The sequence below is a fragment of the Peromyscus maniculatus genome, chromosome 20 (assembly GCF_049852395.1).
Source record: "Peromyscus maniculatus bairdii isolate BWxNUB_F1_BW_parent chromosome 20, HU_Pman_BW_mat_3.1, whole genome shotgun sequence".
In the NCBI taxonomy this organism is placed as follows: domain Eukaryota; kingdom Metazoa; phylum Chordata; class Mammalia; order Rodentia; family Cricetidae; genus Peromyscus; species Peromyscus maniculatus.
Window position 1 is genome coordinate 68903047 of NC_134871.1, and position 27384 is coordinate 68930430.

Here is a 27384-nt window from a genome sequence, read left to right on the forward strand (position 1 = left end):
GACAACCGAGCTCTGCGACTGAAGGGGGTGGGGGTGGGGGGCCAAGGCGAGCACACACAGGGGTGGGGTGGGGGGGAAGTTTCCGCTAGGGTCCGACCTCGAGCCGTCTCCGACCCTCGAGCAGCCTGGGGACCGGCGACAGAAACTTGCGAGAAGGCGAGGGGCGAGCGGGAGGGCTTGAGGTTCTCCTGTCCAGTGCGCCCCCTGCGCCCCGGGGTCTCGCCCAAGGCGTCTGGACTTCACTCCTGGGGCTCCCCACCCTCGGGGTTCCTCAGCACCTGCCTGCACTTTTCAGGGGCCAAGCTGAGTCGGGGCAGGGTGGGGGAAGCTTGACTGCTGGAAGCCGGGTTCAGAAGCACCTCCTTTCGGAGTACTCTGCTCCTCAGGGGTCCAAACCTCCAACCTCTGGACCTGCCCCACCGCCGGGTCGCCAGTTCCCTTCCTCGTGACATTTTTTTTCTCGTTCCGAAGCACATCTACAACACACACATGCACACGCACACGCACACGCCCCCAAGTTCTCCTCTGGTCCCTCTGGAGGAGAAGAGCAGCCCCAGGCTGCGCCCGAGGCTGTCAGTCTGAGCCCACCCGGCGGTGGCTCTCGCCTCGGGGAGCGAGGCAGCGCTAGGGGGCGGCAGCCTTCCCTGCCCCCACCGAGGTCCCTAGGGGAGGGGGATCCCTCCGCGGGAGGCCTGTCTCTTTAAGGAGGCGGCCCTGACTGGGTGTGCCCCGTCTCCATGGTTACCCCGGTGCAGGCGGCGGTGCGGGAGGTAGGCTGCCGCTTCTCCCCGACAGACGGAGGGAGCTGCGGGGACCCGGCGCCGAGCCGAGCCCGAGCGGGAGCCACCCCGCCAGCCGAAACGGGAGCCGCGGGCGGACGGAAGGTGCCCAGTGCGCGGTGGCCGCGGGGCCTGCAGCCCGGAATCCGTGGGCGGCGGCGGCGAGGGGGTCGCGCGCCATGCGCCCAGCCCCGACGGCGCGGACGCCCCCTCGCGCGCCAGCCGCTGGTGGGGCCTGCGAGCCTGGGCCGGGCATTGCCCCCCGACGGCTACTCTAGGGGGCGCGGGGCCCGGCGGGGGGCGGCCGAGCCAGGCGCCCTCCCCCGGCGCTGAGTCCCCGCGCCCCGGAGGGATGGGGCGGGCGGCCACCGCCGCCTAAGATGCCGGCCATGCGGGGGCTCCTGGCGCCGCAGAACACCTTCCTGGACACCATCGCCACGCGCTTCGACGGGACGCGTGAGTCAGGCCCTAGCCCCCTAGCTTCCGGGGAGTAGTCCGCTGTCCGAACTGCCACCTGCTGCTCGGCGCCCACCGGTCTCCCCTCTCCCTCGCCCCTCTTGAAGCTGGGGGCCATCCTCTCCTTCCTTCCAGTCACTAAAGGTTTCCCGGAGGTTTTCAGGGTCAACACTGCTAGCAGATAGATGTTCCTAGGTGCGGGGCTCGGGATGAGTCGATAGCCCAACTCCTCCTCAGACCTGGCGCTGTTGCAAGGGCCTAGTCGGGTGAAGTGCAGAACCAGGGCCGGTGGACAGCGCAGAGGACTCAAAACCCAGATTTAGAAATAAGATTTGCAAAGCAAGATAGAGTAGGCGGGATTCAGCAGATACTGTGTGTGCAAGCCCAACGCACAGCCTAAACACATCGCTTGGAATGCCCACCAGCCCCAAAGACGAGCTTGGGGACTCCCATCAGGACTAGGGAAGTTTGGAAAAGGCAACTTGAGCTCCCAGATTCTGGGTTCCTGGGCTCTGAACACAGGGAAACAAAAACAGGGTCCCTCCCCGCTCTCACTGCCCGTGGGGCTTCCCAGTCCTAACTAGCATCCTCGTTCCCCGCTGTAGACAGCCGGTAGGAACTCATCACTGAGCTCTCCCTCCCCCCACCCCAGACGTCTCCATCTGTTTTGGGCTTGAAGCCTGCTGATTCAGCACCTCTGATTCCCCCAATACATGCTTGGCTCCAGGCTCTGTTCAATCACTATGCATACACCCCCATTCTTGATTGCATTCACTAGTTCCTGAGCCAGGGCATGCAGGGAGGGTGCAAATACAGCCGAGGCTGGACAGTGGCCTGGACAGATTCCTAGATCGAGTGGGTCTCCATGGGGAGGAGCCATACAGCCAACCTGCTTATCCAATGGGTGGGTGAGCCTGGCAGGAAGAGAGGTGATGCCTAGAGCAGGTGCAGTCTTTGGGAACTCCCTAACCCCGCCCCTGATTCAGACTGCTCAGGACACACTCCCCAGGGTACAAGGCCCATGCAGGACTGCATTTAACAATCTGCATCGACACGTGCCCATCTTCAAACACACATACACATCCAGCCGGGAGTTGACCCTTGAGGATACTGACGCGCAGATGATGCTTAAGTCTCATTCATAAACAGGTCTTGGCCAGTCAGTACGCACAGCACCCCTGGGGTATGATAAAACCCACCCTTTGGTGGTTTTTGCGGGTATTTTGAAAAGCGAGGCTGGTAGGTGAAGGTGCCCTTCAGTTCACGCTTTCCTCTGAGAGGTGTTTCTCTTGCAGACAGTAACTTCGTGCTGGGCAACGCCCAGGTGGCAGGGCTTTTCCCCGTGGTCTACTGCTCTGATGGCTTCTGTGACCTCACGGGCTTCTCCAGGGCTGAGGTCATGCAGCGGGGCTGTGCCTGCTCCTTCCTCTATGGACCAGACACCAGTGAGCTGGTCCGCCAACAGATCCGCAAGGCCCTGGATGAACACAAAGAATTCAAGGCTGAACTGATCCTGTACCGGAAGAGCGGTAAGCACCATGGTACCAATTTGCCTCACCGTCAGTGTCACCTCGGTGGGCCGGGCACCCACTCCACGGCCTCTCTGCTTTTCCTTGTCCTCCTGCCTCCTCCCCATCATCATCCTTGGTCTGCTCTCAGCATCCACTTACTTAAGTTTCTCATATTCAGAAGTGGGGGGGAAGCACCCCCATCTCAGCGTGTCTGGCGGTCCTGTCTGCTCTCGGTTGCCCCCTCTCCCAAGCCTTGTCCTCAATGAAGCCACACAGCTGCTCCCTCCCCAGGACGCTCTGTTGTCACCTTAGGAGGGTTGAGAATGGAAGGTGGTCAAGTCTCTCTCTCGCCGCCTAGGGCTTCCATTCTGGTGTCTCCTGGATGTGATACCTATAAAAAACGAGAAGGGGGAGGTGGCCCTCTTCCTGGTCTCTCACAAGGACATCAGCGACACCAAGAACCGAGGAGGCCCTGACAACTGGAAGGAGAGAGGTGGGTGCTATATGTGTGGATTTAGACGCCAAGGCTTGGACACTGGGTACCTCTGGCCCTGGCGGGGCTGCGACACCCCCAACCCCTCCTGCGTCCACCGAGTCCCACTCTGTCTGACAGAGTGGCCTGTGCTGCGCTGTGTTTGACATCCTGGGATGGGAATCTTGTCCAAACAGGCTAGTTGAAACCAAGTTGAGGTTGTCGAATCAGTGTTACTGAGCCAACAAACTCTGTGTCTAGGGAGCCCCCCTTCCTCGTTAACTAATGGTGCTGCGCACAGGCTCACCTGGCCCCTTTCCCCACAGCATGCCTGATGGCGAGCCCCGGGCAAACCCCCCTCCAAGGGCTGGGCCAGGCTTTCCAGGCCACAGAGCTGGCATTCGACCCTGGTCCGAGGTCTCATTGCCCTCTGGGAATGCTGGGAGTTCAGTCCACTCCCACAGCTCTATCCTCACTCACCCCCGGGGTCTGCCTCTTCTCAAGTGTCAATCTTCAGTTTGGGCTTCTCAGAACTCACCTCTGCGGGCAGCGTCCCACTGGCTCTGCATTTTGAGACCCTCTTAGAAACTCCCTCTCCTGGACTTTCTCCATTGACTCCTTTTCTTGTCTTGCTGGATCGCGACCGGCAGCTGATCCTGGAACTGGTGTCCTGAGTATCCTTAGGACTGCACAGCTCTGATTGACAAGTGACCCAGTGAAGTGAGGCATGCCTGACCCCTCATTCTGAATAGACAAAAAAGGGTCAACGAGCCGGCTCAGTCCACAGACTAGCAGCTAGTGTCCTATACCCAGCATCCTGTAGTTGACCGTCACAGGGACCCTCTTTTTCTGCAGGTGGCGGCCGGCGCCGATATGGCCGGGCGGGAAGCAAAGGCTTTAACGCCAATCGGCGGCGGAGCCGAGCTGTTCTCTATCACCTCTCTGGCCATCTGCAGAAGCAGCCGAAGGGCAAACACAAGCTCAATAAGGTAGGCTGAGCACCTGGGTGCAGTGTTTGGGTTGGGGACAGGGTAGGACAGGCTGAGGGGAACTAAGCCATCTTGGAGAGAATGCCCAGAAACTACTCAGGTCCCGCCAGCCCTTTGCGGGTGGAACCGAGAGAGGGAATATGTCATGTCTTTTAGACCCATCAGAGGTCTAAAAGACCTCCTTGGCTTTGGAGTTGTGCGGTCCTGGGTTCAATCCTGGCTCTACTCCTAAGCAATTGTTTGGCCTCTGCTAAGTTGTTGGCTCTTCCCTGTCCTCAGCCTTCTGGCCTGTAAATAAGGCCCATGTCAGGGCCACTTGGAGAGTACAGGGAGAGGAAGGAGATGAATGCTCGCCTCGACACTCTCCTGACGTAGCTTCTGCCCATACCCTTTCTTCTCTACCTGGACCTGCCCCTCCTCGCTCAGGGAGTGTTTGGAGAAAAGCCAAATTTGCCTGAATATAAAGTCGCTGCCGTCCGGAAGTCGCCCTTCATCCTGCTGCACTGTGGGGCCCTGAGAGCTACCTGGGATGGCTTCATCCTGCTGGCCACACTCTACGTGGCTGTCACCGTGCCGTACAGCGTGTGTGTGAGCACCGCACGGGAGCCCAGTGCGGCCCGTGGTCCCCCTAGTGTCTGTGACCTGGCTGTGGAGGTTCTCTTCATCCTCGGTATGTGTAATGTGTAACGTGTGCCTGATGCTCCACTCAGGGCCGCCCCCCCCCCCCGGGGGGTTTTGGAGGGACCATTCTTTGCTTGGTTTCCAGTGCCCCACAAGTGCCTCCCTTGTTTGCCAATCCTATATTCCAAAGGTATCTCTGGCCATGCAGTGCTCTAGAGCCCTGAGCGGAGAATAGCCTTGGCAAGCCTTGGTTTCTCCCTCTGTGAAATGGGTATAAACCATGTGCGCCTGCTAGAGTTACACAACGCTTAGTGAGGCCACTGATATGAAGGTCCTGGGGCAGGACCAAGCACTGGACAGGTAGGTGCCCAGTGGGAAAGAGCTGTATCCTACTGATGCCCGCCTATTTCCCAACAGATATTGTGCTGAATTTTCGTACCACATTCGTGTCCAAGTCAGGCCAGGTGGTATTTGCCCCGAAGTCCATCTGCCTCCACTACGTCACCACCTGGTTCCTGCTGGATGTCATAGCCGCGCTGCCCTTTGACCTACTACACGCCTTCAAGGTCAACGTGGTCAGTGTGGCTGGGATGGGTGGTGAGCTTTGGGCTGAGACAGGCAGGGCCAGCGTTGGCCTGGGATGACCTCCCTTCCCCCATCTTAGTACGTCGGGGCTCACCTGCTGAAGACCGTGAGGCTGCTGCGCCTCCTGCGCCTGCTGCCCAGACTGGACCGGTACTCCCAGTACAGCGCCGTGGTGCTCACCTTGCTCATGGCTGTGTTCGCGCTCCTGGCCCACTGGGTGGCCTGCGTCTGGTTCTACATCGGCCAACAGGAGATCGAGAGCAGCGAATCCGAGCTGCCTGAGATCGGTACAGCGGGCTGAGGAGGAGGGTTGCATTGCCAGAGAAAGGATGGCAGGGGCCAGGATGTGACCGTCGGCACGTGGGAATGTCAGAGGAAGGGTGTACATGTGTGTGATGGCCACCGCCATGGGGGGACAGCCCAGTGACTGTCTGGGGAGTCCCAGTCACCCACAGGGCCCTCCCGATGGCCAGACCTAGATCACATTTCTCAAGCTCTTACCCAGCTGTGGAGGGCTTTAGGAAGATACGTGCGCTTAACCTTAAAAGATAGGGAGGGCTTTTTTTTTTTAAAAGCCTGCCTGCCTGCTCTCTGTGGAAGGCAAAGACCTGCTGGCCTCACGGCTTCCTATGATGCCACCTTCGTCGAAGCTTGTCCCCATGGGTTCTCCAGGCCATTGCCCCCTTTGTCACCTCCACTTTCATGTGTATCTGAATCCGCGTTTTCCCTGAGCCTAAAAAGCAGCTTTTTTTTTTCCCAGCATCCCCTCCTCCCTTCACCTCCACTGCTCCGGCTCCTCCTTCCACTCACCGCCCACTCGATCTCAACTCTTTTTTTTTTTTTTTTTTTTTTTTTTTTTTTTTTGATTTTTCGAGACAAGGTTTCTCTGTGTAGCTTTGCGCCTTTCCTGGAGCTCACTTGGTAGCCCAGGCTGGCCTCGAACTCACAGAGATCCGCCTGGCTCTGCCTCCCGAGTGCTGGGATTAAAGGCGTGCGCCACCAACGCCCGGCTTCGATCTCAACTCTTGCTGTGCGTTGCCACCCTCACCTCCCACGGCACCCACAAGGTTGTGGTGATTGTCTCGGGCCGGAACCCAGCAAGGCCATAGCCCCTCACAGCCAGCCACACACACTCCTGCTGTGTGAGGTGTGGCCCTGGGCTGGGCCCCTCCAGGTCCCAGATACTCCAGACAGGCTTTATCTGCCTCCCCCCTCCGCCAGCCCATGATGTTGCCGCCATGAGGAAGGCACAGCTCTCACCCTCCTCATTTAACCGTCCTGTTCCAGCCAGTTCTAACGTCGGGCGCACCCCAGCCTGAGCACACCTTTCTTCCACACTTCCAGCCCCCCCCCCCCCCCGTCAGCTTCTCAGCAACCCACAGTTGTTGAGTTTCCAGCTGCTTGGGTGACCTCTCGTTTCCAGTGACCTCAGTGGGGTCACCCGTCAGTCTTAGAGCTTGCTCTGATCGGTTCCCCGAGAGATGCTGAGGCTCCTGTGAACCTTCTCCTCGCCAGGCGCATGGAGACGGTGTGTGCCCAGAGGACCCACCTGGCGGCTCCCCTGAGCCCGCTAGTTGCTGAGCATGTGGAAACAGGGACACTCCAGCTCGTTGGCACCTGCCTTTCCCAGGGGGAGTCTGTAGTACAGGCAGCTCTGGGGTCAGCAACCACCCCAACCCTGTCTCCAGCTCACCTCCAAGCGGCCCTGAAGCGTTAAATTCCCAGGTGAACCCCATTCTCGGCCACTGATCCAGTCCCCCTTGGTCTTGAGTCCACACTAGATGGCTCAGTGAGTACAGGCGCTTGCTTCCAAGCCTGGCAACCCGGAGTTCGCTCCCCAGGGCCAAAGTGGTAGGAGGAGTTAGCCTCTGATTTCCACGTGCACACCATGACATGTGCTCATACGGAAGGAAGGAAGGAAGGGAGGGAGGGAGGAAGGAAGGAAAGAAGGAAGGGAGAGAGAGAGAGAGAGAGAGAGAGAGAGAGAGAGAGAGAGAGAGAGAGAGAGCAGGCAGGCTTTTTAAAAAATGCCCTCCCTATCTTTTAAGGTTAAGCACACGTATCACGGATCTCCTCTTCCAGGGAGCTGCTGAGCCCCTGCCCAGCGGCCCTGTGGCTTAACCCCGTCCTGTGGCTCTTGTCTGGTGTAGCTCCTGTCCTCCAGGACACCTCTGCCCCTCTGCTGGGGCCCTGCCGCTGTGTGCACTCAGCCACTGGGGGATGGGTGTGGATGGGAGGAGGGGCCACGTGCAGAAACAGGCTGGGGGAGTGTGGCACAGGGTCTGTGTGCTGACCTTGTGAACTTGCACTTGCTCTTCTCCCGTGTCCAGAGAAGACTGGATAAGTTTAGCCATCCCGGCCTTGTGTGTGCGAGGAAGTCTCTTTGGGAGGGTTTCTGGGTGTGAGCGTACATGCCTGTGTGAGCACGCAGGTGTATATGATTCATCTGTGTACAAGTGTGTCCCCAGCCCTGCCCATGTGCCAGTGCCCAGTCACCTGTGGTCATTAGTCTTTCAAGCACACATAGGCCTTTTCAGTGCAAGTGGGCACGGTGGTGACTGGGCATCTGTAGTGTTTGCATGTGTGCCCTTGCCTGGTGTGGGGCATGTGCGGCACCTCAGTGGCCTATGTGCACACATCCATGTTGGTGACAGCACATGTGAGACTGAGTGGTTTGAGAGGTTGAGGGTCAGGGCATGGCTGGATGGACAGGGGCAGGGTTTTCAGTACGCGGTGGCTTGGACAGAGAAAAAATAGTGTGAGCGGGACAGGACAGAGGAGGCAGCCTCAGCCATCCAAACTTGGGGACCAGGCTGAGGCTAAATGCAGTGAGATTTCACTCCTACCCCCAGCCTCTGGGCCACCCCTCTCCTCCTGCTGGATGCGAGATCGACAGCAGCCTTGGAGAAATGGGTGTGGTTCTCCTTCCTCTCCCCAGGGCACCAACAGGATCCAGCTGTGGAGCCTGGCAGCCTGTCTCCCGTGCCGTCCCGCTGAGAGTCGAAGGGATGGATAAGGATGTGCTGTGTTAGCAAAGAGGAGAAAAGGTGGCCGAAGCCACAGGGGTGGGCCTGCATCTGCGTGTTCCCCGCTTTCAGGGTGCCGGCTAGCACACCTGTATCCTCAGAGCAGCAGACCGGTCCGGTCCTGCTCTCTCAGCCCCCCCTCCCCTCCCCAGGCTGGCTGCAGGAGCTGGCGCGCAGGCTGGAGACCCCCTACTACCTGGTGAGCCAGAGTTCAGATGGAGGGAACACCTCGGGCCAGAGTGAAAACTGCAGCAGCAGGAGCGGCAGCGGCGGCGGCGGCGAAGCCAACGGGACCGGGCTGGAGCTTCTGGGTGGCCCGTCCCTGCGCAGCGCCTACATCACCTCCCTTTACTTCGCGCTCAGCAGTCTTACCAGTGTGGGCTTCGGCAATGTGTCCGCTAACACAGACACCGAGAAGATCTTCTCCATCTGCACCATGCTTATTGGAGGTGAGGCTGGGCTGTGGCTTTTTCTGGACCCCTGTGTGCCGACCCCTCTCAGGGTCCCCAGAACTCGAGGTTCTTTGGGCGGTCCACCAGTCCAGGGCTGGGAGAGATGCCCACCCACACACCCCACCTAGGAACATGGGGACGGGCAGGGAGCAGAGGCCAGGTTTGCTAGCCAGGCCTGGAGGTGACCCTAACTCTCCACTCTTCCCCAGCCCTGATGCATGCCGTGGTGTTTGGGAACGTGACGGCCATCATCCAGCGCATGTATGCTCGCCGCTTTCTGTACCACAGCCGCACCCGGGACCTGCGAGACTACATCCGCATCCACCGCATCCCCAAGCCCCTCAAGCAGCGCATGCTTGAGTACTTCCAAGCCACCTGGGCTGTGAACAACGGCATCGACACCACTGAGGTGTGGTGGCCTCCGGGGCGCCTCCTTCTAGACTTTTGCTTCCTCAAGGGGTTTGTGCCTGGTCTCAACGATTAGGAGCGGAGGCGTGGGTGGGTAGGAAACGCAGGAGTGTGGTTTTTCCCGGTTCTCTTGCAGGGACAGCGCCCACACACGAGACAGAGCAGAACCCTAGTTGGGTCTGTGGGTTCTGTGCTCACGGACGTCGGAGTCTGAGGCCAGGGGCAGGGAGGAGAGGGCTGCCAAGAGCTTTCTCCCATGGACTGCATCCTGCGCGCCCTAGTGCTGTCCAGGAGGCTCAGGCCTCCTTCCGTTTCCCTCCTTGCTCCTGAGGTTGGAAGTGGTGGAGAGGAGCTGGTTGGAAGGGGCCTCCTCCTCTGCTCCCCTAACTCTCCCCTACCGCCTGCCTCCAGCTGCTGCAGAGTCTCCCGGATGAGCTTCGGGCGGACATCGCCATGCATCTGCACAAGGAGGTCCTGCAGCTGCCCCTGTTCGAGGCGGCGAGCCGCGGCTGCCTGCGGGCGCTGTCCCTGGCGCTGAGGCCTGCCTTCTGCACACCCGGCGAGTACCTCATTCACCAAGGCGATGCTCTCCAGGCCCTCTACTTTGTCTGCTCGGGTTCCATGGAGGTCCTCAAAGGTGGCACCGTGCTTGCCATTCTAGGTTTGTGTGAGGGGGGGGAAGGGTGCTTGGGGGCGTCTGTGTCGAGGGAATTCTGCAGGGGGGCGGGAAACAGAGACGGGGTGCACACAGAGCCACTGAGGGGAGAAACAGGCAGGTTGGAGTCAGAAGCAACCAGAGTCCCAGACGAAGCGCAAAGATGAGTCAGTGACCACAAGGTCCGGGGAGACGGCAACCCGGAGGGAGGCTCTTCCTAGGATGAGGCCAGTGAGGAGTCTGGCTTTGAAGGAGAGCCAGTGCATGATGGGATGGAGGAGCAGTGGAGAAAAGTGCAAAGGACAGCACTCTAGGGGGGTAGAAAGAGGGCAGGACACAGCAGGCCCGAAGCCCAGATGTGTGACAGCGGAGCCCAGCCTCTGCATGCCAGGCAGACTCACTCAGATGCAGAGCACACCCTTCTTCCTGTGGCTGAAGAAAGAGGGGACGTGAGACGTCAGTGTCCCAAATGAGGGCGTGGGGTCACCTCTGTAGAGGGGACAGTGCTAAGCACAAGAGTCTCACAGAGGACGGTCTGCCCAGCCCTTCCACGCCAAGACTCTGGAAACCCACAGAAAGCGTTACAGAGACATTATCGTTCCCATTTCACACAGAAGGGAACGGAGCACAGGACCGCGAGGCAGCCAGGTGTCGGCCGGTGGCGCTGGGACCCGGCTGCCTGACTAAATCTCTTACGTGGTCTGCCAGGTGCCCTGGGAGAGCGAGGGCCACAAAAGGGAAGTGTTTCAGGAGGGCCCGGGGTACCAGGAAAGCACATCCAAGAGCTCTGGGAAGCACAGGCCTGCGCTAAGGAAAAGCCAGTAAAGGAGCTGAGCTGGGCAGGTGTGGGAGGCTCTCGGGGGCAACCCTGGAGGGCAAGGAACCCAGACCAGCCTGGATAATCCGGGCGGGTTCACATCCCAGGTGGAAGGGAGGAGATGACCAGGTCACGATCAAGTCCTTGCTCTGGGGACAGCCGGAACTCTGGGGTGGGACGCAGAAGAACACAGAAGGTAGTGGTGTGACACTGGACATCCCAGCAGCTCCTGGTGCTCATTGCCACCTCCTTGAGGAGGAGGGTGGAAGAGAGAAATACCACCAGGGGCCTCAGAGCCGGAACAAGATGGCAGACTGTGAAAGCCTTAGCTCTTTCCATCGTGATGCAGCTTCTGAGCCTAGACGCAGTTCGTACTGGAACTGAGAAAAGGGAGTCATGGCCAGGTAGCATGGCACATGCTTGGAGTCCAAGCCAGGTGGAACACTGAGGCAGGAGAATCACTTGAGCCCAGGAGTTGTAAGCCAGCCTAGGCAACATAGCCAGACCGTCCGAAAGAGAAGTGCAGTGTGGGAGAGAGGGGAATCGAAGCGGGGGGGGGGGGGGGGGGGGGGGGGGGGGGGGGGGAAGAAGGCAGACAGGCAAGCCCTGTGATGCAGCTTAGTGAGTGCAGGGTTGGTCCAGCCAGCACAGACCCTGGGTTCAAACCCCCAGCATGACCTAAGGCCAGGTGTGGAGACACATGCTTGTAATCCCAGCGCTTGGGAGGTAGAGGCAGGAGGATCACCCTAAGCTACATAGTGAACTCTGCCTGGGATAAATGAAACCCTGTTTCAAAAAGCAGAAGGGAAACAAAAGAATACATAAATAAGGAAAATAGAGTTGTACCACACGAGTGTGGCTGGGAACCCTTGAGGAACCGAGGGGCAGGTGTGGCTGGGAACCCTTGAGGAACCGAGCTGGATAAATTAGGAAGGTGGAAAGACGAAGTGTGACAGCCACAGACTAGTGAGAGCAGAATTGTCGAGGTGGTCCCTGGGACGCTCCGAATGACCGCATGAGTGCCTGGCTCCGATCCTGCTGGAGCACTTCGCGTCTTGTTCTGTGTGGGCTGTGCCGTCCAGTCTGGCCCTGAACTTGCCGGCTCCTATTTTAGCCTCTGAGAGCTGGGAGTACATGTGCCCAGCTGTGACCTGGTTTCTGCTCAGCTTTTGCCCCAGCCTCCCACCTGCCTCTTCAGCTGGGTATTCAGGTGCATCCAGCTGGCTCCTGGCGAGATGAGTCTGGCCCCGGAGTCAACAGCAGTGGTTCTGGCCCCAACCTGTTTGGGATGCAGCCAAGTGCTCCGAGACCTCTGGTAGAGGATGGCAATTGGATGGGCTGAGCCTGGAGGCTGTGGCCCAGGTGCCAGCGGCAGGTCTCTGGTTGCCATTGGCTTTGTCCTTAGTCCTGTTCTCATTTTCTGTCGCTTCTTTGATGAGGACAAAATGACACCTATCTTATTTCAGGTGACACAAAACACAGCTCCCTCCTTAAAATATCTCTTTGTAATCCACACGGCTCTCAAAGGATCCAGGGGCCCTTGAGCCAAGAACAGAAAACTTAAGTGAGGTGCATTCTGCACTCCCGTATGAGCAAATCCCCACGGACATTTAGAGGCCTCTGGGCTCTCTGGGTGCTGACTGGCAGCCACCTCTCTTGGTCCCTTCCTCTCTTTCTAGTCACCTGGCTGCTCTGACAGGGGCCGAGCTGCCTTTTCCCGGGGGATGAGCATGTGGGACCAAGAGAGAGGAAATCAAGGAAGTGAGTCCTCTGGTCGGTCCTGTCCGGTGCTTCCCCAACATCGACTCACTCGACCCTCTCCACCAGGGCCACAGACCTGGGGTGTGAATCTAAGACCCTCCCCGACCCAGCATCCTGCAGGACACGAGTCAGAGTCATTTTATAGTTGCTGTCAGCCAGGTAGTTCTGAGCCTAGCACCGGAAAACCCTTCCCTGTGAGATGAAGGCGCTCCCCTGCCCACCCCACGGGGCGAAGCAGGCAGATCAGACCAGGACAATGGCAGCCCAGCCACCTGACGGTTTCACCATGCCGCGCAGGGCGCTAAACGGGTACTGGTTCATGGACCAGCCGCATCCAAACCACCCGTGGGCCGTTAAGAAAACCAGATTGTGAAAATCAAGTCAGGCCAGGGCCTGGACAGTCTGCTATAATTTCCCCAGGGGAGTCTAATTAACAACCTGTCTGCAAACCACAGGAGTTGATGACATCCTACTTAGATGCAGAGGTTTCAGCCCTTTCAAGTGTTTGAGGGCCTGGACCCAAGTGTGTGTGTGTGTGTGTGTGTGTGTGTGTGTGTGTGTGTGTGTGTGAGTGACTGGGGATCACGCCACAGCCAGGCTTTCATGCTTCTCTCTATCAGCTCAGTCCACAGCCCGTCTCCCCTCCCCTAGTGACTTGCTAACCTTGGCTGCTTCTCCTCAGGGAAGGGTGATCTGATCGGCTGTGAGCTGCCCCAGCGGGAGCAGGTGGTGAAGGCCAACGCCGACGTGAAGGGGCTGACGTACTGCGTCCTCCAGTGTCTGCAGCTGGCCGGGCTGCACGAGAGCCTTGCCCTGTACCCGGAGTTTGCCCCACGCTTTAGCCGTGGCCTCCGAGGGGAGCTCAGCTACAACCTGGGGGCTGGGGGAGTCTCTGCAGAGGTGAGGGTGCCGGGTGTGTGCGTGGAGGGGCTGGGGTGTCAGGGAGCAGAGGAAGTGAACAAAGTTGGGGGAATAAAGAGGGAAGTGTGGGCTTGTGTGAAAGACACACACACACACACTCACACACACACTCACACACACATACACACACATACACACACTCTCACACACACTCACACACACTCTCACACTCACACACACACTCACACACATACACACACATACACACACACACATACACACACACTCTCACACTCACACATACACACACACATACACACACACACCGCCTCAGGGCAGGAATCCACACTCAGCCCTTTCACATCACTGTGTCAGTCCAAGCCACAGCTTAGTGGCACACCTCTCTCTCAAAGATTGATTGATTGATTGATTGATTGATTGATTGATTGATTTTCAAGACAGGGTTTCTCTGTGTAGCTTTGGTGCCTGTCCTGGATCTTGCTCTGTAGACCAGGCTGGCCTTGAACTCACAGAGATCCGCCTGGCTCTGCTTTCTGAGTGCTGGGATTAAAGGCGTGCGCCACTGCCGCCCAGCTAAAGATTTATTTTTTATTTAAAGTACATGAGTACTCTGTCTTCATGTACACCAGAAGAGGGAATCAGATCCCATTACAGATGGTTGTGAGCCACCATGTGGTTGCTGGGAATTGAACTCAGGACCTCTGGAAGAGCAGCCTGTGCTCTTAACCTCTGAGCCATCTCTCGAGCCCAGGCACATTTCCTTAATTCCAGCACTTAGAAGGCAGAGACAGGTGAATCTCTGTAAGATCAAGGCCAACCCAGTCTATGTAATGAGTTCCAGGGCAGCCAGGGCTACATAACAAAGAGACCCTGTCTCAAAAAACAAAACAAACAAAACAAAACAAAAACAAGCCAGTCCAGCTTTGTCCTACCTGACATACTGGGCTCTGACCAGAACAAAGCCCACTGTGAGGGGAACCACGTGTGGCCACTACGCTGCAGAACCCTGTAAGCTGCAGATGGAGGGTGGTCAGAGACTGGCATCGGCCCTGGAGCCCACTGCTGGATAGGGCCCTGTGGAGGCCCTTGCCCCTTCTCCTTAAATAGCATGTCCCAAGGGTGTATTAGTTACTTTCCTGTTGACAAAACATGACCAGGGCAACTTACAGAAGGAAGGAGGGCTTGTCTGGGCTCACGGTTCCAGAGGGACCACGCAGCAAGCGTGGCGGAGGAGCAGGAAGCTCACATCTTCACTCCAGACAGGAAGTGGAGAGAGTGAAGTGGAAGGTGTCGAGACTTTCCTTTTTCCTCTCAAAGCCCACCTACTTTCACCCATCAAAGCCACACCTCCTAAACCTCACCCAAAGTGCCATCAGCCAGAGGGAGACCAGCTGTTCAGATGCCTGAGACTGTTGGGGCATCTCTCGCTTGAACCACCACAGAGGCCTCAGATTATCACTAGCACGCACTGTAGAGTCCTGTTAGTCGGAAGGACCACGTAGACAGGCATTATATCCACATATGGGTGGAGTTTGGGGGTGATTCTCTCCATGGCTTGGTGATTTCGTCATGGCACAGTGCAGCTGGTTACTTCCGCCTGGCCATTTTCCTCTGCCTGGGTTCTTTCCTGGGCCTCGGTAGGTGGTGAGACACTGGGCCATCCATGTTGAATCCCTGTCCCCTCTGTCCCCAGGTGGATACCAGCTCCTTGAGCGGTGACAACACTCTGATGTCCACCCTGGAGGAGAAGGAGACGGATGGGGAGCAGGGACACACAGTCTCACCAGCCCCAGCGGATGAGCCCTCCAGTCCCCTGCTGTCCCCTGGCTGCACCTCCTCCTCCTCAGCTGCCAAACTACTGTCCCCACGTCGAACTGCACCCAGACCACGTCTAGGTGGCAGAGGGCGGCCAAGCAGGGCAGGGGTTCTGAAGCCCGAGGCTGGCCCCTCTGCTCACCCACGGACCCTCGATGGGCTGCGGCTGCCCCCCATGCCATGGAATGTACCCCCAGACCTGAGCCCCAGGTGAGCGGGCCCTGAACTTCACGGCAGGACAGAGGCACAGCTAGGCACCCCGTCCTGGGTGTCGGCCATTTTTAATTTTGAGACTGCGTAACCCAGGTTGTCCTCCACTGTGAGACCCTCCTGCCTCTGTCTCCTGAGTGCTGGGACTACATATGTCCACCATGCCTGGCTTCATATTTTCATATTAAAAAAAGATTTTATTTTTAATGGGGGGAGGCAGGGGACTGTGCACTTGAGTGCAGGTACCCACAGAGGCCAGCAGAGGGCATTGGGCCCCAGGTGGTCCTGTGAGCTGTTGTATGTGAGTTCTCTGCATGAACAGAACAGGCTTTTAACTTCAGGGGCATCCCTCCAGCGCCCATCCTTCCATCTTCATCCACCCAGCCTTCAGGGGCCAAGCCCATCTCCTCCGAGAAGCCTTCCCTGATTTCTGCCGAGCCACTACCCACTAGGGGGTGGCTTACCCTGAACTCTTGCTGTTTTGTTATTCCAGTTTACTCTTCAGCTAAAATGCAAGCTCCTAGGAAAGGGGACCGTGTGCTAGCTTCTCAGGGTGTCCAGGTCCCCCAGCTAGTCCCGAGCTTCTGCAGCTGGTGAACACTGAACATCCCATCCTGACACCACGGTGGCTGCCCATCGTCTGATTTGTTGGTTTGTTGGGTCCATAGGGTCGTAGATGGCATTGAGGATGGCTGTGGCTCTGACCAGCACAAGTTCTCTTTCCGAGTGGGTCAGTCTGGCCCAGAATGTAGCAGCAGCCCCTCTCCGGGACAAGGTACTGGGCTGGGGGACAGAGAGTGTTGGTGGACACCCCGTTTTCCTCACAGATGTCAAGCACTGTGGTGTCTGAGCCTGGTGTTAGAGGAACTGGCAGGGGCAGCCTGCCTGGATGCCCTCACGGGCTGGGCTGGTGGTGACTGTGATGCATGACTTGGATGCCTGCCCTGCCAGCCTTCTAACAGTATAAACTCGGCCGGCGTCTGGGTCCTGCTTCCTGTCTGTAAAATGGGTTGTCGTGCATGTTAATTAGAGAATGTTCCCGACGCCCTTAGCACGTGTCTGCCTGATTGGGAGGAGAGAGGGCTGGAAAAGACAGGGTTGAAGCTGGCTGGGTAAGACAGGCAGCCTGGGAAGTGGACAGAGGGACAGCACATCCTCTGACAGAATGAGAGACAGATGCAAAGAACAACTTCCAGCTAGACATAGTGGTGTATGCCCATAATGCCAGCACTAGGGAGGTAGAGGCAGACGGAGCTCAGGACCAGCCTTGGCTTCGTAGATCTGAGAGCTCCGAGACTCTATTTCACCCTGTCCCACACAGGGACAGTTTCCGGCAGGGAGGTGAGCGCTGGGCAGTGTTATGCAGGGCTGCTGGGAGGGTTTTCATGCTGCTGAAAATTTAGGCAAAACTGGACAACTCGACCAAGGCCAGAAGGGAGCTGGGTGAGCCAGGTCAGTGTTCTCAGAGGCCAGGCCTGGATCCTACACCGTCCGTCCATCTTTTAGCAGCTCTGGCTGATAACCCCATCCTCTCCACAGAGAGTGGCCTGCTCACCGTCCCCTCGGGGCCCAGTGAGACAAGGAGCGCGGACACGCTGGACAAGCTGCGGCAGGCGGTGGGTGGGGAGATGGGAGCCGGGAGGGAAGGGCAGGCCCCGCTGAGATGGCTGCCCAACTGACCTTGTGACCTCTCCCCCGAAGGTGGTGGAGCTGTCTGAACAGGTGCTGCAGATGCGGGAGGGGCTGCAGTCACTCCGCCAGGCCGTGCACCTCATCTTGGCGCCCCAAGGGGAAGGCCAGTGTCCCGGGGCATCAGGAGAGGGGCCGTGCCCGGCCACTGCCTCTGGGCTCCTCCAGCCCCTGCGTGTGGACACCGGGGCACCCTCCTACTGCCTGCAGCCCCCCGCAGGTTCTGTCTTGAGTGGGACCTGGCCGCACCCTCGCCCAGGGCACCCTCCTCCCCTCATGGCACCCTGGCCATGGGGCCCCCCTGCATCTCAGAGCTCCCCTTGGCCTCGCGCCACAGCTTTATGGACCTCCACCTCAGACTCGGAGCCCCCTGGCTCTGGAGACCTCTGCTCTGAGCCGAGCACCCCAGCATCACCCCCTCCTTCTGAGGAAGCGGCTAGGACTGGGACCCCAGCACCTGTGAGCCAGGCTGAGGCTACCAGTACTGGAGAGCCCCCTCCGGGGTCAGGAAGCCGGGCCCTGCCCTGGGATCCCCACAGCCTAGAGATGGTGCTCATTGGCTGCCACGGTCCCGGCACAGTCCAGTGGAGCCAGGAAGAAGGCACAGGGGTCTGAGTGCTGTGGAGATCGAGACTGCACTCACCCCCCAACCTGGGCTCCGCCTCGCCTCACAGCTGCACACTGCCCGCTGGCTCAGGGCAGGGAGCCCGAGAAGTGGGGAAGCTTAGCCCAGCCTGAGGGTGAGCTGGAGCCTCAGGCAGGCCCCAGACGAGGGAGGGGTCCACAGGTTCTGCTCCACTGACCTGCTTGTTCCCCTCCACCAGATGGGGGCAGAGGCCTGAGGACAAGGAGGGGTCTGCCATTCCTTGCATGTGCCTGTCTCCACCTGTCCTCATGTTTTTTATATTAAAAAACATAAAAAATAAAAGAAACTACTTTGGAACGTGGTGCTTTTTATTTACAAAAAGAAAACCAAAAAGGAGGAGTCTAAAGCTGATCCAAGGAGACACAGGAGTGATGTGGCAATGGTGGGGCTCTGGCTCTGGGGAGGCACAGGGGTCCCAGCCTCTCCTGGCTCCCCATGGTGATCCCACCTTGCCTCAAAGGCTCAAATCAATGGGCCAGCAGTTGGGCCTCCACCACCCCCTCTGGGTGGAAGGGTTCTCCAGGAGCCTGAGTTCCCAGCTCAAGGGAGCTGGAATGACAGGGGAAACTGAGGCCAGAGAATGCCCTGGTTTCTGCTACCCGGGCAAAATCACTGTGGTGTGATTTTGGCAGCCTCAGCCCGGATGAGGGCGATGAGGTCCTGGTTGATGAGGAAGACGAATCGCAGGCTGGCGATCTGGGCAGGAGAGAAGGACAGCTCAGTGCAGAGGTGGCAAAGGACATCCATGGACTAGTTTATCACGCACCAGGCGACACACCCTGGCGTTCTCCATCCCCAACTCACCTCCACCACAGAGTTGTTGCTAAGCCGCCACTTGGAGCCACACAGCACAGGCCGGCCATCAATATAGATGGGCCGCCGGCCCTCATTGGCAATGAAGAAGTCACCATTGTTTTTCAGCTTGATGACACCTATAGAGACAGAAAGGGAAAGGAACGACAAGATGGAGACAACCGAAGAGAGGGCTAAGTGCCCCTCCGCCTCCTGGGATGAGGACTCAAGGCGTTTGAGACCCCTGGGTAGAGCTCTCAAAGCACCAACTCCGTGAGCCTGCCTCACTAGTCCATGAGGGTGCTCTAGGCACACCACACGGCCCAGGGCTGGAAAGGCCAGTGAGAGGCTGGATGTCCCCCACTGTTCTCTGCTGGAGTGGCAGGAGGGTGTATACCTTGCTTTCGGGAGATCTTCCAGGCTGGACCTTCTAGAGACAGGTCCACGTCGATCTGGTTGTCCTTGGTTGCTCTGCCCAGCGTGATCTGGGAAAATGGTGGAGGTGAGGGCTGGCATAGGGAAGGAGGGCAGGAGCCCCACACAGGCCAGGGAGATGAGAAAACAAGGACTGGGCAGAGAAGGGACAACCGAGGAGGGAGCCTAGGCAGCAGGGTGTCTTACCTCACGAGAGCGCATCAGGTAGCGCACCATGCGGCCCCGCAACACTGCCAGAGTCTGGCTGTCGAAGTCTGGAGAGCTCATGCCTGAGAGGAGAGCAGGGTCAGCAAAGCAGAAAATCCCAGCCCTGAGCTGGGGCGGGGGAGACAGGGAATGGGCTTAGCAAACGGCATGCCCAGATAGGCAAGAAGAGGGCTCACCGGGACAGAGGATGCCAAGGAGGAGCCACCTCCCGGGGCCCAGGCTCCTCACCTGTGATGCTGTCCACTAGCACCTGCCACTTATGCAGCTCCTGCTCCAGCTGCCGGATCTCCCGTTTCTGGCGCCGGTCAGCCACCGTCAGCTCTGAGGGGAGGTGAAGAGACAGTGACGTCACCAGCCCCTTCAACTGGTCCCTCCAGTTCACAAGAGCGCCCAATCCCACTGTCCCCAGCAGGGCAGACTTACCATGCTCCAGGACTTCATCTCGCATGTCCCTGAGTGGTGAAAAGGATGAATCAGGCCCACTATCAGGCCCTGGGCCCGGCCCACTAGGGCTCCCCAGGCCCTTCAGCCAAGGGGCTCAGGAGTTGTTTACGCACTGGCCTAGCCCTGGGACTGGGGTAGGGAAAGGGGAAGGCAGTGAGCTGAAGCGGCCCCCAGAGGAGAGGGTGCAGCAGGGTGGCTGGGCCCAGCAGCTGCAACTGAAGCTGTGTCTGCTGGGCAGCCCGGTGTGCCCGTCAAAGTGGAGCCACCCCTCTCCAGGCACTCACTTGAGCTTACTGTCGTCAATCAGGTCCTCTGCGTCAGAGAAGTTTAGCACTTGGTCCCCCTTAGGCAGCGGCTGCACTGAACGAACAACAGAGGAGTGTGAATGTGGACTCCTGGTCCCCCGGCGGCCCACGACAGCCGGGGGAGCTGAGAGCCAGGGGCCAGGACAGACAGAGCCTTCTGGAGCCAGAGCCAGAGGGAACGGTCCCAGGTCGGGGGCTCTGACTTGACACAGGCACCCTGCCACCTAACTTGGGACAGAGGTGGTTCAAGACGAGGGAACCATAGCTGACCTGCATGGGCTTGTGGGACATGGCAGGCTCACTCATGAAGTCTGAAACCCATGACGAGACGTGTGACTAACCTGCGGCTAAGGAAAGCGGCTGATCCTAGGGACACCCGGCTCTAAGCAACGAGAAACAAGTTCCCACACAGAGTCTCTTGGAGGAAAAAATTATATAACCTTAAGATAAGCTTTCAGTGAATAGAACCATTTCCAAAACGACAACAGAAGAAGCAGGGTCTGGTGGCACAAACCCAGAATCCCAGTTCTTGGGAGATGGAGGCAGGAGGTCAGCCTGGGCTGTGGAAAACCATGACTCAAAAAAAAAAAAAAAAAATCTTGCCAGGCGGTGGTGGCGCACGCCTTTAATCCCAGCACTCAGGAGGCAGAGGTAGGCGGATCTCTGAGTTCAAGGCCAGCCTGGTCTACAGAGTGAGTTCCAGGACAGCCAGAGCTACACAGAGAAACCCTGTCTTGACAAACAAAAGACAAGCTGGGTTTAAAACAATAAAAGTGAATGTCACGTAGCAAATGTTCTCCGTGAGGATTCGGTGACGGGCAAGGCAGGCAGCAAGGCCCCGGGCCCACGAAAGCCAGTGGACGGACGGACGGACGGACCGTCTACAATCCTCCTGCAGGAGGCTGTGGTTTGGAACCAGAGCTGCAGGAGCACCAATGCAGTGAAGGACTGACTTTCCCATGTGAGGAGCTATGGCGGAGCGGTGCACGCTGCCGCAGGCGGTGGATTCGGGCAAGAAGAGTGTGCCTCTGCCAGCCCCTGGGTCACCAGCCTCCTGCAGCCTCCCGCAGCCTGCCCAGACGGCTGTCCTACACTTGACCCCAGAGAAGGGAGTTAGAGGATGAGGGGGTGGCAGCAGACACTCCAGTCCTTGGGGAAGAAGAAAGATGAGGGCCCAGCTATGAAGTCCCTGGGGAGTCCTCGGCCTAAGCCCCCCGACAACACAGACTCCCTGGTGCAAGGCGCTGGAGCGGGGTGCAGATGCTGACAGGGCAACTTTAAAGGAGTCCTTTTGTCGGTCCCAACACGGGGAAGAGTGAGCAGAGACGACACTCCTGGTGTGCTCCAGTTTTTTTTTTTTTTTTTTGGTTTTTCGAGACAGAGTTTCTCTGTGTAGCTTTCCGCCTTTCCTGGAACTCACTTGGTAGCCCAGGCTGGCCTCGAACTCACAGAGATCCGCCTGGCTCTGCCTCCTGAGTGCTGGGATTAAAGGCGTGCGCCACCAATGCCCGGCTTGCTCCAGTTTTAATGCTACCTATAAATAACACGCTAACATCTTGTTTATGTGATGGCAAAAGATGTCAAGAAAAGACAGAAGACCCTAGAACAAGAAGTAGTAATAGCTGCTGTTTAGACTTGTGGCCCAGGAGGCCAAGCAAGCTGGCTTCCTTCCCATGATGCCAAAGGCCCTGCAGCTCTCTAAGGAGCAGGTTCAGTGCTGCTGTTTTTCTGCAAGCTGAGGTGAAGAGGACACTGGCAGGCACCGGTGGCTCTAACACAGGAGGACACTGTGCCCTCAGCACCTCACACACGCTCTCACACCTCAGCAGCTGGCTGCTCACGCTGCAGCTCCTGGGGTGTTACCTGTCTGATCCTCGAGTAGGTAATACTGCTTCATGAGCTGCCAGTGGGCCTGCAGAGACTTGGCCGTACGCGCCAGGTAGAAGGCATCAGGGTGTCTGTGCAACAAGTCCTGGAAGGTCTCCAAGGTGGGCTGGCTGGTCTGGAGACGAGAAATAGGCTCTTCATGCCAGGGTTTTCTCATCCCACCCCACTGCTGTCCCCAAACCCTCCAAAGGAACTGGAAGAAGCAAGGGTCACCCAGGGGGCCAGGCATGGTTTCTCCCAAGACCCATCACAAAGGCCCTACAGATGTGTTCATCTGCATGTGTGTGCAGACCACAGACGGGGCAGGCAAGACTCCCTGCTGGTGGTTTTCCAAGTGGTCCAGCTTGTACCCTGTCCAAGTCCTCAACCTTACCGATCCTACTTTGCTCAGCAGCTGCTCCTCAGCCTTGCTGAACAGGGCCTTGCTCTGAATGGCTGCAATGGCTTCTGGGTGCAGTTGCCTCATGGCCTGGCAAGCCAGCCTGCGCATGGAAAGAAATGAAGGGCAGAGCTGGAAGGAGGGAGTCAAATAATCTGGGTTTCCTGCTCCCCAAACCAAGAAGCCTTTGGGACTTAGAGCTCCTAAGCCTAGAGGTCCTTGGTAGAAATATCCTGAGGCTTAGCACAGCACCAGGGCTATTATTCTGACCTCTTGGGCTTTCATCTCTGCATTGGCTCTGTGTTTCTTATTTAATAAGATTTCATCTATATCCCAATGAATGAAGAGGCAATTCACTAAATGGAAGTCATAGTCTCTAAAGACTCAAGTGTGGTGGCACATGCCTGTAATTCCAGCCTGCAGGAGATGGAGGCAGGAGGATTGCTCAAAGTTCAAGGCCAGTCTGGGCTACAGATAAGCTCCAAATCAGCCAGGTATACACAGGAAGACCTGGGCTCCAAACAAGCCAACAGGAAAGAGGCCTGGGTCCGAGAGGTCTCCTGGGATCAGCTGCAGGCCTCTTCCAGCCCCTCCTCGGCCCACGGCTAAGCTGCCTGCCACTCATTAAGCACTGCCCACCGCTCCCTTCCTCATGCCGAGGCCAACCTGTTTCCTGGTGTCTCTGGGCTATGGCTACGGCTTACGTGGGCGGGTGGCAGGGCTGTGGAGGAGGAGAGCTGGGCGTTCAGCACCAAACCCAGCACTGAGGACCCTGAATTAGTGACCGAGGAGGAGTTTGCTGCTTATGTGTGTGAGCTTATCTGAAACTCTGCTGACACTAGAAGGGTCTTGGGGCTCTTGTTCCAGTTCTCTCTTTCTCTCTCTGTCTGTCTCTCTGTCTGTTTGTTTTCCAAGGCAGGGTTTCTCTGTGGAGCCCTGGCTGTCCTGGAACTCGGAGATCCACCTGCCTCTGCCTCCTGAGTACTAGGGGCTCAGTTCCTCTTCATATAAGGAACTGTGAGAGGCCATTGTGGCAAAGTCCAGGGGTGACACAATGGTGGACTTGGGGCTCCTGGCCATTTGTGGGCAATTGTTTCCTACGCCACTTTCTCTACCTTCAGACTCTGCTGTTTCTCTAGAAGGAACCAAAGGAAGGAGCGTCTCTGTAAAACCTGGCAGGTCCCCAATTATCCCAGAGGACACAAGGCCCCCAGCCCTGCCTCCCAAGCCCCTCCTTTGAGCCCTGGTAGAATCTGGCCGACCTGTACCCAGTTCCAAGTTTGGGTGGCCCCCAGCCCCTCCCTCTGCCGGAGCCGCCCACTCACTTGGAGATGACAGGGTCGTAGAGCAGGGCGTACCAACGCTCTTGAACTTCGCGGAGGGTGAAGCGGCAGCTGAACTTCACACCCAGGTGGACGGACGTCAGGTCATTGGTCTGCAAGACCGAGACTGGTTTGCCCCAGCCTCAGCACTGGGAAGAGTCCTTCCCTCGGAAGCCACAGGATCCTCCTAAGCTAGTATGGGGGTTGGGATTCGGGGGGCAGGGGAGAAGGGAGCCCCAGGCCCACGGTGGGGTCGGTGGGTGAACTACCTGCAGCACGGCATTGATGAGTAGGAGGTCATCTGCGGGCTTCCACCGGCCCAGGTCCTTCGTCACCTGAAGCGGCTGTTTGCTTTTCTTCACACGCTTGGCGAGTCCAGGGGCTGGGGCGGGGCTGGGCGGCACAGGGGTGCTGGGGGCCTTGGACACCTGGGTGCAGGACGACCACAGTGAACTCAGAGCTGGGGTCAGAAAGCCGGCCTCAGACCGACTGCGCACACACCGCGACAGCCGCTTCAGAGACAGAGCAGCAGCCACGCCGAGAGCTCAGCTCTCCAATCCCCACCCCCAGCAGATCACTTCTCCATAACTCTTGACCAGATGGGGTCTTCTCTCTGCTGTGGTACCCTCGGGCTGAGAATGGAGGTGGGTGGGGAGGATACCAGGGAACTACTCTGGCTGGTGCACTGTCTGGGGCCAGAGCATTGCCACCTGGGGGTTATTTTTACACCCTGCAAAGCTGGGAACAAGCTGTCTGCTCCCAGAATAGATACACGCTCCCTGCCTCCCACACCGAATGTGATACAGGATGCACTGGCAGAGGGAGAGCTGCAGGAAAGGGAGCAGGCAAGACAGGAGGGAGGGATCCAGAGTGGGGCTGGGACGGCTGGGTCCCCCCCCAGCCTCATCTGTCTGGGGAAGCACACACTCCAGCACTCCCCGGCCCCATGCCGTACCCAGTTCCTTACCTTCTTCTTCTCACTAGAGGAGGGCTCGCTCCCCGAACAGCGGCCTGATTCCACTCCACTGGCTCCCTTCACCCGGGTAGAGGATTTGGCCAGGCTGCTCTCTACCAGCTCATCATCAAATTTTTTCCTTTTGATGAACCTGTCGGAGGTCCTGCACTGTCAGCCGCCGGTCCCCACCCAACCTCCAGAGAGCAGCTTCCCAGTGGGAGCTGCTGTCCAGCTGCCTCCACTTCCCACCAGTGCCTGGCACAGTGGACAGGGAATAACCAAACCCGAGTCCTGAGATGACAGACTAGAGACTGTAGCCCTGACAGAGGCTGGTCACCTCTCTCCCTGTCCTCAGTACCACGTGGAGGGACCAGCAGGGAAAGGAGAGGAAAAGGTCAGGCTCAGATGGCCATTCCCAACAAAGGTGAAGGCACGTGGTACCTAATCCCACATGCCTTCCCCTTCCCAGCCCCTCTGAACCCAGACTACCTGGAAGAGCTTCTCCGTTTAGGGATAGTGCCCAGGGCCTGGGAGGAGGCTCGCTTCTGCCCCGCCAGGGACTCTTCATCCTCTGAACGGCTGGCGGTGCCTGATGCCATCAGGGATGAATCTAGCAGCCCCTGGGAATCTAGAAAAAAGAAAGTGTGAACTCAAACTTCCCAAGTGCCCTCCTCCTTGCCAGTCCCTTCCGCCTCCTTGAGGCTTGAGGTTTTAAGGTGAGAGTTCCTTGGCCATCCAGATGTATCTGGCACAGGCCATCCAGATGTATCCGGCGCAGGCCTCCCATGCTGGGCAGCTCCCCCAGGGCTGCAAAGCGTCCTGTCGTGGAGCACGTGGTGCTCAGGCCAGACTGGTGACGCCGACACACCAGGCTCTGGCCCTAACTGCTCCCTCTGCCATCAAACTGCACCGTGCAGCAGCTCGGCACAAAGTCAGTCAGCTGTGGCTCTGCCAAGAGCTGCATGGGTGGTGCTGGCCCGGGGGGAGGGGCAATGCCCAGCCAGGACCGAAAGACACTTGCGAAAGGCCCGGGCTGGGGTCCTTGGTGCTTGGTGCCCGAGCATCTGGGGACTGGCCTGGCCTCGTACTACCTTTGTCCATCCTCTCGCTGTCCCAAAGCCGCTGGCTCCAAACCACAGGGCTAGGAGGACAGGTCCCACAGGCTCATCCAAGGATTCTGACCAAGTGAGCTGAGACGCCGAGAAGAGAGTCTGCAAAGGGGAAATAAGGCTCTCTCAGGCTGAGGTTTCTTTTTTTTTTTTTTTTTTTTTGGTTTTTCGAGACAGGGTTTCTCTGCGTAGCTTTGCGCCTTTCCTGGAGCTCACTTGGTAGCCCAGGCTGGCCTCGAACTCACGGAGATCCGCCTGGCTCTGCCTCCCGAGTGCTGGGATTAAAGGCGTGCGCCACCACCGCCCGGCCCAGGCTGAGGTTTCTAAGGGCCAAACCTACTCTCCGCTTCCTTAGACTTGCTCCTGTTCCCTAGCTCCTAAGGTAGGGAGGGCGGCTGTGGTGGAAAGGGGCGTAAAGCGCCACCTTCAGTTACGCTTCAGCAGCAGCTATTACCTGGCCTGATGACTCCCACCTTTAATCCCAGGACCGGGAGGCAGAGGCGGGTGGATCTCTCTCGAGTTTGAGGCCAACCTGGCCTACCCAGCAAGCCAGGGCTACAAAGTGAGACCCTGATTCAAATAATAAAAACAAAAATAAAAGTAGCTGTGTGGACGTCAGTGAGACCTTGGAGAGTATGATAAAGGCTGCAGACAGAAGACATTCTAGGTTCAGGTCTAGACCCCTGTCATTTCACCAGCGGGTCCCAAAGGAAACATCCTGACCGTCAAGTAGAAAGGGCCAAGGGACTCTCGGCTCACGTTTTTCCTTCAGCTGCCCGCTCACATCAGCAGCACAACCCCTCTGCCAGGTCCCAGGCCGCAGCCCGTGCCTCACTGCACCCCTCCCCCCACTTCCACTTGCAGATTTGCTTAAGTGGGTGGTACCTTCAAAAGATTAAAAAGTGGTGTGGGAACTGTGTGAATGCATCCCCACCGCCTTGGAAGAGCCGCTTCCAACCCAAGGGAAACAAACTCAGGTGCAGACTTCCTGGTGGGCTGTCTGCAGGCCCCGCCCCTTCGGACGCGGGGCGGGGGGGACGGCCGGACGGGGGGGGGGGGGCTCGCAGCGCAAAGTTCCGGCTCTGCCCGTGAGGACGATCGCTGCTCGCCCCGCTCCGGAGTGAAACCGGACGGCTGGGGGGGGCCGCGGGCACCGCCCCCCCCCGGGGAGGGCGAAGGTGCCCAGTCCCACCAGCCACTGGGGCCGTGTCTCTGCCCTCCTTCCCGCCCCTCCGCCCCTCCTCCGCCCGCGAGAGCCCACCCGAGGTGAGGGAGCGGCCCAGGTCTGCTTCGGGGACTCTGGGGAGGAGTGGGCATTTAAGTCAGCGCTGCAGCTCACAGTACTGCACCGACACGCCAGCCACCACGCGCTCGCGCTCCGGCTCTGAGCCGCAGCGGCTGTAGGGAGCGAGCCGGGACCAACTCCCGGCCAATGCTTCCCCCCCCCCCGCCACCACTTCCAGCATGTCACCTTTGCGCATGCGCACCGCCGCAGGCCAGCGGCTAGCCCGGTCAGACTCACGCATGCGCAGATCGTTCCGGGCGATCCCGGGGCGGGGCCCCAAATCTTGTTCGGGGGGGGGGCGTCGCGCCCCGCGGCACACTGTGAAGCTCCACCCCACCCCAGCTCGACTCGGACCACCAGGGGACGAACCGCGAGGTCTCACCATTCCTAGGCTGCCAGCTCCAACAATGTCTCCGCGGCGACGGCAGCAGCCGCAGGGCCAAAGCCGGCTTCCGTGAGAACCAGCTACTTCCGGGTTGCGGGGGCGGGG

General features: G+C 58.5%; 2 protein-coding genes across 5 annotated transcripts; one reads left to right on the top strand and one right to left on the bottom strand.

The window, feature by feature from the left end:
* Positions 1 to 1105: 1105 nt before the first annotated feature.
* Positions 1106 to 18071, top strand: Kcnh3 (potassium voltage-gated channel subfamily H member 3). The gene is made up of 15 exons (XM_015993131.2): positions 1106 to 1235; positions 2531 to 2764; positions 3105 to 3239; positions 4074 to 4207; positions 4634 to 4877; positions 5246 to 5403; positions 5493 to 5700; positions 8592 to 8888; positions 9101 to 9300; positions 9711 to 9960; positions 13215 to 13432; positions 15108 to 15439; positions 16108 to 16214; positions 16979 to 17055; positions 17141 to 18071. The coding sequence occupies exons 1-15, from the start codon at positions 1160 to 1162 to the stop codon at positions 17741 to 17743; spliced, it is 3273 nt and encodes a 1090-aa protein (XP_015848617.2). The 5' UTR covers positions 1106 to 1159; the 3' UTR covers positions 17744 to 18071.
* Mcrs1 (microspherule protein 1) lies at positions 18062 to 27384 on the bottom strand. Of its 4 annotated transcripts, none has more exons than XM_006974399.4 (15): positions 27277 to 27384; positions 25592 to 25711; positions 24990 to 25128; positions 24513 to 24651; positions 23815 to 23973; positions 23549 to 23658; positions 22218 to 22326; positions 21821 to 21959; positions 19937 to 20012; positions 19632 to 19660; positions 19437 to 19529; positions 19188 to 19270; positions 18964 to 19051; positions 18579 to 18706; positions 18062 to 18470 (listed from the first exon to the last, which is right to left on the bottom strand). In XM_006974399.4, exons 2-15 carry the CDS (start codon positions 25599 to 25601, stop codon positions 18384 to 18386), a joined length of 1389 nt encoding a protein of 462 aa, XP_006974461.1. In that variant the 5' UTR covers positions 25602 to 25711; positions 27277 to 27384; the 3' UTR covers positions 18062 to 18383. The 4 variants fall into 4 exon arrangements, with proteins under 4 accessions (XP_006974461.1, XP_042120462.1, XP_076412855.1 ...); XM_042264528.2 differs by lacking the exon at positions 27277 to 27384 and adding an exon at positions 26871 to 27090; XM_076556740.1 differs by lacking the exon at positions 27277 to 27384 and adding an exon at positions 26949 to 26995.